Below are 12205 nucleotides of genomic sequence, written 5' to 3' on the forward strand. Positions count from 1 at the left end.
GCTGAGGGCTCTGGTTGAACACACAAGGCCAAATCGTAATTTTGTTATGGTTCTCCCTAGTGACTCTGGTAAAAGAGTAGATTTCCACAAACTGAATGTTTTCCGTATGCTCTAATTCACATTGATTAAATCTGCAGTAACATAATCAGCTCTTAGGTTTTCTATCCGAAACCCTAATGAAGACCTGAACATTTTAAAGTGGCCGTGGCACCATGTGGTCTTTCAATTACACCACTGACCTCCTGACCATGTCGCTCTCAGGAGAGGTGTATTTAAGCATGCCCTTGTGTCGTGTGCGTGCGTGTGCGTGTGCTGATGTACGATTGTGTGACAGTAGACAGATGGTGTTTGAAAGATGAATGTGATGTGGACTGTGGATCAGTTTTCAACCCCCAGTGAGGGTCTGATATTCCTTAAGGATACTCTTAAGTCTGCTCCCTCAGACACACTGGACAACACCCACCCAAACATATTCAGTGAAATTGTGTGACACTGACATTATTAAACTAAATTAATTGTACAGTACAAGTGTCATTTTAAAAGATATGGGCTTGTGTTCCTACAACACAGTCGCACATACATTGATCATGGATTTCATGATTTAGTTCTTAATGTGAATCAATTGTAGTGACCCATTAGTCAACTTGTATTTTATTATACAGAATAACATATTTTTATTTAATCTTATTATTAGTTAAATAGGTAAAGCTAATGCATGAGTCCTGCACCAAGTCCTCCCTTCATGGAGGTTATCATTACCTCTGCCACAGAGGTTATGTTTTCACCCCTGTGTGTTTGTTTGTTTATTAGAAACTTGTCGGAAGAATGTGGTATGGTTCAGGAAACCCAATTATGTGTGGATTACCAATCAAGGTTTTACATTTTTCAATATTTTCGTTGATTCACAGATTTTGATGAAATATAGTGACATGTTTACTGATATTTACAGTATGAGTGTGTGCAATTTGTTGAAGATGCAACTACAAATCTGGCTCTAGATAATATAAATGTGGTTTTCTAGAGGGACTGCTGTGGTTTTGATGAATTGTGTTGCGCCCTGCTGGCAGGTGTTTCTCATATTTTGTCCGCACCCCATTTATATCAATGAAGGGAGGCTGAATAATAGCTGTGTTTGGGAGCTGCCAGAGAGTAGCACTGGAAGGCAGCTGTGTGCTGTAGTTTAATGTCCGTGGGACAGTAAACCACACATGTATTTGAAACCAGTTGGTGCTCGACCCTAAAGTATTTTCTTCGATGGGTCAGAGCTTTTCTCTGGCAGGCTCCAGGACCTGTATCCTATGCATTGGATGAGAAAGTCCCCAACAGTTTGAACAAAAACTGAACATCATGAAGTAAGGATTTATTACAGGACTGCATTAGTTTTAATCTGGATATGGATTCATTTTTATTTTTGTGAAAAATAAAGAAGAACAATGATGATATAAACGGATTAAATTTATCTAAAAATGACTAAAAGTTTAATATTTTCTTTGGTCAGACTGCATATATATATTATTATTTAATATTTTTTATAAAATGTCAACATTTACAGGATAAAACACTGTGGAGATACTGCCTGATTTTGACTTCACTTTTTGGATCCCTCAAATAAAGATCAAAATTCTGAAACAGCAACGTGCCATTTGCCCTCAGGCAGATACATCTTTTCGTAATGAAGGGAGGAAATCAGCTTTCAGTTTATAAATGTCATGTTCATCATCTTTTTTTGTGCCCCTGGACAGTGTAGTGCTTATAGCATGTTGATAACCCCCTGGCTGCATCTACTCTTAGACAGTGCATAATCCTCTTTGGCCAATCTAATCAGAGTCACATATGCCGATTTGGCGTTCGACAGTGATGAGTGGATTAGTAGCTTTGGGAAGATGATCAGACATAAGCGTGAACTAGATTATGGCCTTGCTCATCACCAGGAGTGGGGCAGTAATCACTATTTACAGTTTAATGTCAAGGCCTACTCTTCAATTGACCCGACCGTTGACCTGCCAAAGGTTCTGTAGTGCACAGCCAGGACAGCTGAAGTGGAGGCCCAGTTGTTTATGTCGGGGTTAGAAATTTAATTTGATGGGGAGGACATCACTGGAGTGTGGGAACTGTACACTTGAATGCACATAAGCACACATGAGTAGGCACACGTACATACGTGAATAATCCCCCCCCCCATCCATGTAACACACTGAACCATCCAGACCTTGTGTGACAGCCGCCACCACCTCCTGGGAAATGTCCTCACTATCTAGGAGGTGCACAGTAATGGCTGCATGAGACAGAACATGAGAGGAAGGAGGAGAGGAAGGAGGGATAAGGGTGTGTTGAGGATCGGGCGAATGAGTGCACATCACACACAAGATCCTTTTTTTTTTACCTCTGAGGTGACTCCCAAAGAGGGGAGTAGAGTCATGGAGTCAGTCATGTGCGTAACCTCCCTGTTTCTCAGTGGACACACACACACACACACACAGACAAACACACACACACACACACACACACACACACACACACACACACACACACACACACACACACACACACACACACACACACACACACACACACACACACACACACACACACGCACGCACACGCGCACCCACACACACACACACACACACGGGAATGGACTCAAAGGCACATCTATCTGTCAAATTAATAACCCATGAAGAATCAAGCACACACTCGCATGCCAGAATACGAGCACTGAAATTCAAGATGATGTTTTCCTACATTTATTTATGATATTCTTCTAGTATTTTTTTTTTTAAATATCACTTCTACTGAACATCTTAATTCACAACGAGCAGTTTTTTTTCAATTGCCAATTACATGAGCGAACAGACAAACACATGTTGATGATATCCGTCGCACCACGCTGTAACCAAGCAACCAGCCAATGCAGCACAGCATTGTGGGATACCCCCGGGAAGAGTGCTGAGAATGTCAACACTGCTGTGTCTGCAAGGGAGAGTCTACAAAGAGCGGTCCCTTTTAAACACACACACACAAAAGTAGACAAATACATTTTTTCCACGTAATTTAAGATTTAAAGCTTTGCTCCATGATGTTTTTCAGCTCTGAGCTGATTCGTGATTCTCCCTGGGAGAGATTAACCTTTGGGCCTGCGGGATCAGGAGTTGGAGTGACTGATACACTATTGTCATGCATAGCCTTTAAGTGGCTGAATTGCCCAAATGCCTCAGCCAATGACTCATGCTGTGCATCACGAGCTGAGTGAGACCACCATAGAGGCGTCATTGTGGAAAAAACTCCCTCCCTCATTCACACATACATTTCTGACTCAGTTTAGCAATCCGAATACGGTATGCCTCAGATTGCTGCCTCAGTGTGTGGTGTGTAAACAGGACATTAATAGTCATGTCATTGTGTAGGTGAACTACCATTGCTTGTATGTGTTTGTGACTGTGAGCCTTCCCTTGTGTATGAATGTGTCATGGTCTGCTATTCTTCCCTGTGTCGTGTGGACTCCATGCATTAGTGTGTTAGCGGACATAAGCAAACGTAGCCGGAGTGGTGGGGCAGGATATCCCCTCCTTGTCTTACAGGCTTCCTCTGCTCATCCGGCACACATACAGAGATCCTTCCTCACCCCATCCTCTTCCTCCTCCTCCTCTCACTTTCCTTATTGTCTTGTTTTCTTCATTATTATTATCACATTCTTACATTCTTTCTACTTTTTCTTCATGAGTAATATCCAGGTGGTGGTCTGCTGTCTTCTTCTCGACTTAGACTGTTTTTCTCCATCTTCAATACTCAGTAACACTTTCTTGTAATTTTCGTCTCACATCACCTCCCGTTCACGCTTGTCTCATCTTTTTTTTTTTACATACCCAAAAAAGGAAAAACTAGAAGATCCAACAGGGATTGAGTGACGACAGGGAGTGGGTGAAAGTGAGAATGCATGCCATCTGCTTAGTCGAATGGAAACCGTTCCTTTTAAAGTTTAAGTCTCACTAATACAATTAGTAACTTTCAAAGCATCAGAGCTTTCCTCTTCTCTCACAGTACTTTTCCTTTTAAAGATGGAGACCTTGTGTAGCCTGGTAAACACGCATATGATGCACCACAAAGTAAGTGTGTGTGTGTGTCTGTGTGTCTGTGTGTGTGTGTGTCCAACTGGCTACATAACTGCTCTGTAGAAATATAGTGGCCAATCTGTTCCAAACTGTTTAAAGATGCTCAGGCAAATATACTCATGCAAAGTAGTGAGCCACTCTGCCCCTCTCTGTCTGTCTGCCTGTCTGCCTGCCCGTCTCTCCTTCTGTTGCACTCTGTGTTTTCAATCCATCCATTCATCCATTCATTCCTATATCTCTCACATCGACCTGTCTCACTTACCTTTGCTTAAAAGTTTCTTTATGTGTCTGGAAATGTTTGCCCATCATTGAAGCAAATTTCCCCAAGGCTCCAGCCACTGAGGTTAGGCCACAAACCTGTTCACAGACACACAAACACAGAACACACAGACACACACTGAATGTGTGAGCCTGCTATGCACTGCATGTGTAGTTTAATTCTGAGTGGTGGCAGTCATCACACTCAAACTGCCAGCTTCTGTGATGTCAGGCCAGATTGCTCAGGTCAGTCAGTCAGACTCCCTGGTGTGTGTGTGTGTGTGTGTGTGTGTGTGTGTGTGTGTGTGTGTGTGTGTGTGTGTGTGTGTGTGTGTGTGTGTGTGTGTGTGTGTGTGTGTGTGTGTGTGTGTGTGTGTGTGTGTGTGTGTGTGTGTGTGTGTGTGTGTGTGTGTGTGTGTGTGTGTGTGTGTGTGTGTGTGTGTGTGTGTGTGTGTGTGTGTGTGTGTGTGTGTGTGTGTGTGTGTGTGTGTGTGTGTGTGTGTGTGTGCGTGCGTGCGTGCGTGCGTGCGTGCGTGCGTGCGTGCGTGCGTGCGTGCGTGCGTGCGTGCGTGCGTGCGTGCGTGCGTGCGTGTTTAGAAACTACACAGAGAGGGACAGAATATACTGTATGTTTACATCAGCCATATATTAAAGTGATTCGACTGTGGAGCCAGAGAGACGAGCACTGGAACAAACAAGCAGCTGTGTGCCGCCAACACACACTTTACCTCTGTGTCTATGTGTTTTCAAGAAAACCAACCCATGTCTTTGCCCCTCGTGCATCTGTGTGTCACACAGACCTGCCTTGTACACAGTCACCCTCGTTTGACCAACCTTAATCCCTCATCAGGGAGGTATAAGAGCTGAGGTACAGCACCTATTAGCCTTAAATTACGTCCTTTACCCCCCCATTGGCCTACGTCTGGCCCCCAGAGCCCCCATAACTGTCACCTCACAGCTCTGGTCCCGGTGTGGCATAACCGCTTCAACATTGGTCCTTTATTAAAGCTTGCTGCTTCGAATGAATGGCTTCAGCCTTTACACAATAAAACAGCTAATGTATGTCTGTGTTTTTGTCTGCTGCTCAGCTCCTGTATCACACACACTCATTCAAGGCCAGAAGGATTTAAGGTTGAACCTTAATGTGGGTCGTTGTCATTTTTAAGTTCAATTGGCGCCAGTTTGGTCTCTGTTGAAAAAGAAGCCGTTTTTAAAGCACCTCTATAACATTGAGTGTAGCAAACAGGACATGGTTTGTTTTCTCTCTGGTTCAGAGTCAACCGATTTATGCAAATGGTAAGAAAATGGGCATTAGCCCAAAGGCTGTTTGTCTGAAAACTCCTTCCAACAGTTGGAGGCCTGATATCATCACAGCTGCAGGCATCGCTGCTTGCGTACACGAGGAAGTGAGCTGCACTAATGGAGCATAAACTCCAGTTAAAATCAAAATACCTGTGTGTAGGCAGGATGCATTAATATACAAGAACAAATTACGCAGCAAACAGTGGTATTGATTATTAATGAGTTGAATGACTTTTAATGCTCTGTCATCATGATTACCTCTAATGGAAATAAAGTTAGATGAGAAATGACGCCATCGGGCTGTCTCTTATCGGATGCACTCCACCTCTGTGTTAGGAGAAATTACAAGAATAGATCCTCTATAGCGCATTGAAAATATATACGTCCCCTTCCTGTTGTTAAAAGTTTCAGAGCAGCATCAAATTCATTTTAAAGTATTGATTTTTGTGTATGTTTTGTTTTTTATCTTCTGTATATCTCATGGGTGTGGTTCTCATATGAGCCAATACTGGTTTCTACCACACCCCAAACCTTCTTTTACACTTTATTCATGTATTTTGTGTTTATGCTTTGTGAAATATACAAAAAAACATTTTAATATTAGACAAAGACAACACAACTGTTAACACAAAAGGCAGTTTTTAAATGATGCTTTCATTTATTGAATGAAAAAAGCTTTCCGAAAACTACCAGTAATGCGAAATCCTAATGGCCCACTCAGTTTCTACATCAATCAATTAGCCAAATTTACTTGATAATTGTTTTTTGTGATTAGCCGCACCCATGAATTATTCCTATATCCGCCTGTTTATCTGGATAGGCTCCAAATTTTAATGGGTTCTCCCTTGGCTCATTCACCACCCTTCCAGAAAATTGAATGGAAATGGGTTCAGTAGGTTTTGAGTAATCTACTGACAGACAACTGGCAAAGAGAACAACCTCCTTGCCAGAGGTAGTAAGTTAGAGAATCTTTAACATTTAACATAAAAGCTCAAATATAAGAAATCAGGAGGGAGGTAAATACGTTTACACAGCTCAGTAGTTGTTTAAAATCAAGGATCTGGTTTGGACAGGGATGAAGATGATGAAGATGATGGTGATGATAATGATAATGGTGAAACATGGGAATGATGAAGAGGATGATGAGGGTGGAAGAGAGTTCATCTGAGTTGGTCCTGTGTTGACTGGGAGAGCAGAGCGATAAGATGACGTATAGCTGAACGTGCCAGAGCTGTATCTGTGGTCCCTGGACGGGCGCTGTGGCTTCTCTGGGCCTGTCTCATCAATGTGACACACTCATGGAGACAGACTCACACACATTCGCACGCATGCAGGGGAGGGTAGACAAAAATATATAGACACCAACACACTAACACTTGAATAATTGGAATCTGATTAATCAAGGTAGGGCCTCCTGCGATTAGGAAGTGTAAGAAACTCTGAATGTGAATGGATGAATGGAGAAGCTAATGTGATTATAAGAGATTACTGTGTGTGTGTGCATGAGTGTGAGCACGCATGGGGTCTGTATTCTGGTTGCAATATATGACATCAAGGATAATTTTGTGTCTTTTGCTCTTTATACCTTTCATTATTTCGCTCTTTTTTACTTCCATTCTTTAGGTCTTTCTTTAGATCATTATTTCTTTCCCTCTTTCTTAAGCTTGTTCTATATTTCGCTCTAATGCTCTTTAATTATTTTTTTTGTTTTTCCTTTCACAAAGAAAGAAAGAAAAGAAATAACAAAGGGATTAAATAGCAAAGTGGACACAGAGTTAAAGGGAAGAGTGACTTAATGAGAGAACATTTGAAAAGGATGTAAAGAAAAAAAGCTGTTGTTGGAAAAGGGAGGAGGGTGGTAATTTATTGCCAAGCCCTTATGTTCACACTCAAGGGTGTGCAGCAAAACACAGCATCTGTGTGTGTGTTTTAGAGAGAGGGAGAGAGAGAGAGAGAGAGAGAGAGAGAGGGACAGTATCGGCGGCTGAATCAGCCAGTGGGAGGAGAGAGAGAGACAGCGAGAAAGACAGAGAGAAGGAAATAGGAAGAAGGAGGATAGGGGAGGGTGAATGAGCCAGAGGGGGGGAGATTGAGCAAACCAGTGAGTGAGCGAGTGGTTGAGGGAGGAGAGAGAGGAGGAGGAGGAGGAGGAGGAGGGATGTTGCTGCTGCTGCTGCAGCGACTGTTCCTCCTGTCAGTCGGCTGCTGCTTGCCTGGTGAGCAGGGGGGAGCACAGAGGAGGAGACAGAGGCTGGTCACTGCTGCGTTTCGCTCCTGCAGCGCTATTGTCATCTCTGTGGACGCGCTGTGAAAGAGTGGATTTACAGAGGCCAGACACTGATCTGCAGATACATGGATTACCAGCAGTGAGTAAGGGTGACTGCCACACTGCCACTCCGCTAACCCACTCATCATTTTCAGGAGAGAGGTGAACCCACAGTCTCACACAGTGGGGAGTCTGGCTCAGTCTGGACCCAGAGGACACAGAGAGAACAAACCAGACAGTGCTGTTGATTTTTCCTTCATCTCTCATTCCCACCTCTCCATCCATTTCTTTCAGTCTGCCCGTTTGTATTTCACAGGCTGCCACTGATGCTTTTGCTTGGCTCTCTGCAGGGGGGATGCTGGAGGCTAATGTGGCTAACATTAGCATGACGGCGAAGCCCAGAGACCTGAACCTCAGGTCTGCTGCTGCTGTCTCCTGCCAGGATACTTCAGCACAGGCCATGGCCTCTAGGAAGCCCCCGCCCAAGCCCTCTGCTCTGCCCCAGGGACCCTCGCGTCCCTCCGGTTCAGAGCTCAAAGTCTACCGTCCCTCTTCGGGATCTATCCCAATCTCCATCCCCAATCCATCCGGCCTCCGTAAGCAGCGATCACTCAACAACTTGTGTGTGCTCACTGATGCTGAGAAGAAGCTGCACCTGTACCAGTCTCCAAAGTGGAATGATTGTACAAACCGGCCTGGCGCTGGCGCCAACAAGGCAGGACAGACTAAAACAGGTCCGGCTGCGGCCGGGAGACCGCCTCTCTCTCGGACCCTTTCGAAGTCAGAACAGTCTCTTTTCCAAGGAAAACACAAACCTCTCTGCTCCCCGGCTGTCACTCCCAACACCGGCAAGCCGAGTCGAATCCCTGCCCCTGGTAAACCACGGGGACCTTATGCTGAGGTTAAGCCCATCAGCAAGGCCTCTGAGGTGGGACAGAGTGCAGACATAGACCCCGCTGACCACCCAATTAAAGCTAACTCCAATGGAGCTGGGAGCACCGGGACTAATGGGAAGAAACTAGGGGAGAAGGTGAGATCGGCAACTCTGTCGACAGAGGACAAGAAAGAGAGGAAAGGGATAGAGGGGGAAGACGACAAGAGCTTTCTGAAGGTGGACCCAGAGTTGGTGGTGACCGTCCTTGGGGACCTGGAGCAGTTACTCTTCAGCCAAATCCTCGGTGAGTCCATGATCACTACCAAATATCCTGCATGACAACACACAGGTGCAGTCCGACTGTTCATCACATAGAAACACATTGAGTAACATAAACATCCCCTCTGCTCTCCACACCCATCGTGTTCCCTCCAGCTCTGGACCATCAACAGGGAATTTTAAATGAGTCTCTATTGCAGCAGAGCAAAATGTCAGTGTGTTTTTTTAAGAGCTTCTCACTACACGATGGAGAGAGACTCTCTGTGTAGGTGGCAATAACGTCCCTGCTTTCTTTGTATCACCTTGGCAAACAAATGTGCTACGTCCATATGAGCAATTGATTTATGAGGTATGTGTTAGCTCAGATTTGTGTGTGTGTGTGTGCGTGTGTGAACTAGCATTGTGTGCTTCCATGAATCAGCTGAAGCAAGCGCAGGGCTGACATTGTTTTTGTCGTTGAATCATTAGCTAGTGCTGGAGTGTTTTTATCCCAGTCTCATCTGACCCACTGCCACAGTGAGCTAGATATAGATTAACCGATTCATACCTCTCTCTTTCTCATTCTCACATACACTTCTGCACCCACAGCTCTGTCCATCCATCAGTCCCCACATGTGTCTATGTTTGTTTGTATTTGAGCATCTACTCTGCATGTTTCCATTCAGTGCTGCAGTCGTAGCTTCTCCTGGCTCACACCAGAGTCAGCCATTCGTTAATAAAGGCTGTGTGAGCGGGGCACTCGTGGGGTGTGTGTGTGTGTTTTCGCTCTGTAAATAAATCGGCTGCATATTGAGCCAGGCTGCAGGTCACACTGGGCCACATATTTAGCCCCGCTCCACAACCTCACCCCTCCACCTCACCACTTCCCCACCCTCCTCCCTAGTCCCATTGATCTGTGGGCCGCTGACAGATGGTCACTATCCACCACCACCTCCCCACCTCCTCCGCCCGTTACCGGGGGCAACGTGTGGGAGAAGAGCGGGGAATCTTGGGGGGGTGGTGGCATGGACAGGTAGTTAAGGAGCTAACATGCACACACATACCTCTATAAACACTCACGTCACACACACATGTCACACACACATGATGGGGGGGGGGGGGGGGCCACCAGGTCACACTGTATTGCCAAAGTTGTTAGTTGGGTTTGTATTTGGAGAATACAGGCAGATATGGTGTCCTGGTCAAACCAGGGTCTGAATCTGCACCTTTCATCCATTATTCATTCTATGTTTCTCTCTCTCCATCTATTGCTCATTATGTCTCTATCCCTCCCTCTCGGCAAGAGCAGATAGCATCAGAGAGCAAGGGAGATGGCGAGTCATTATATCTGGATTGATAAAGAAATCATTTTCTGTCTAGCATTGTACTTCTCTCTGTCTTCTCTCTCTCCCTCTCAAGTTATTTATCTCCTTGTATCTTTTTTTCCCTCTTCACAAGCTTGCGTCCCACAACTCAGCCCCAGATCACAGCTTGTACGACCTTGCCCCCGCAGTTTTTAGAGTGTGTGTTTGTACTGTACATGATATGTGTGTTTGTGTGACCTTGTTCCTCTCCTTGTTGTGATGTTGCTGGCCACACCTACGTCAGGCAGCCAGGTAGGTAGGAGGGAAAATCAGATGGACTAAAAATAGAGGAAGAAACACAGAATAGAGAATAATGGATGTAAAGTGAAAAGGGCAGGACTTCATTCACAGAGGTAAAGAGAAAGAGAGAGAGACAGAGACAGAGACAGTCTCCATGCGAGAGAAAAACACTGGAGTAGAATAAAGGTAAAAGCCGTTGACCTAAATTTCTAGCATCCCTGGTGACCGGCTGTAGCTTTGGGTCATTACAGTCTACCACAACCTGCCAGATGTTTATCATAGAAAACCACTGCAGGTGTGTGGATTAGTTATACTGTGTGAGTGCGCGTGTGTGTGTGTGTAGTGTGTGTGTCAGTGCACGGGAGAGGTTAATTGTAACTTGCCCTGTAGCTTGCAGCTATGGGCTCATCCTTTATCGTATCTGCTTCTCCATTTCCGATGGGACGAGCAGCTAATTGGTTTCTGCTCTGTGTGCTCTGTCATAGGAAGATAGATTATGAATGTCCGATGGATCATTCCCAGTGATCCGCTCCTCCTCCCTTTCCCCATGCACGGTCCCATCTTCTCCTCATCTGCTTCCTACATACATTAAAGCCATGTGTCCCAGCACAGCACGATATTATACTGGATGTGATGATGAATCTAGCTCGACTCGGTCATAGCCTCCTGTACTGAAAGCTACAAATTATCTGTTGGCTGCAGGGCGTAAAATATAAGCCTGAGTCTTGTACATGTCATGTTGCATGACAGTGAGCAGGATGCACTGGGACTTTGTCTTTTGGAGACAAGACTACAGCAGTGGGCAGATAATGGAGGACGCCAAGGAGGGCTAATTGGAATGTATAACCCCAGATAATCGGCTATTCATGTGCACACACACACACACACACACACACATACATGCAGAGAAGAGGTCTTCTAGGTCAGGTTAGACCCGATTTAGGATTAGTGTCAGAGTTATCTGTTTTTCTTTAATCGGACATACATGTTTAACCACTGAGCGATCAAGAGCTTTTTTTCTAATTGGATTTTAAGAATTACTTGACTTGTGTGTCCATAGGCAGCAGTACATTCAGCAGTAGTACACTCAAATGCTTCCTGTATTATAAAATACTAGTGCTCTGCCAATTCTAGACCTGCGTGTTTGGAAAGGTGAAGTGGTAATACTGGTTGTAAATCTGAAACTGTAAGAGGAACCTGCAGTAATTGAGCTGCAGCAAGTGCAAAGTTTGGTGAAACTCAACTCAGTATGCAGAACCCCGAACTGGAGAATCAGATGCCATTGCTATTAGAGAGCTTTTATTCTGTGTTGTGACTTGGGTCTGAAGATTGAGTCGGAAATATTCAGCAATGTAATTTATAAAGAAATAACCCTAGTTCAGTAAATCATTCAGACTTATAAGCCTCACACGGTAATAAAGCAAATCAAACCAAGATAAACCAGGCAGTTTGAGGAGGATTCACTATTGTCAAGAGATAATTTTGATGTAGCTCTGGAGCATTAACACAGTAACACTGGACTAGTATATATTTT

The 12205-nt window shown here is 44.6% G+C and overlaps 1 protein-coding gene across 8 annotated transcripts in view; it reads left to right on the top strand.

Annotated features, from left to right (window-relative positions):
* Positions 1–12205, top strand: part of nav1a (neuron navigator 1a) — a 75673-nt gene that overhangs the window by 2110 nt on the left and 61358 nt on the right. For 7 of the 8 annotated variants that reach the window (XM_053424708.1, XM_053424713.1, XM_053424711.1 and 4 more), the window contains exons 1-2: positions 7876–8035; positions 8286–9113. In XM_053424708.1, the coding sequence (XP_053280683.1) occupies positions 8291–9113 (823 nt within the window). In that variant the 5' untranslated portion in view covers positions 7876–8035; positions 8286–8290. Of the gene's footprint in view, positions 1–7875; positions 8036–8285; positions 9114–12205 lie in introns of those variants that run through there. The other variant, XM_053424709.1, reaches the window with a different exon arrangement.

The sequence above is a fragment of the Pleuronectes platessa genome, chromosome 6, assembly GCF_947347685.1.
Source record: "Pleuronectes platessa chromosome 6, fPlePla1.1, whole genome shotgun sequence".
Classification (NCBI taxonomy): domain Eukaryota; kingdom Metazoa; phylum Chordata; class Actinopteri; order Pleuronectiformes; family Pleuronectidae; genus Pleuronectes; species Pleuronectes platessa.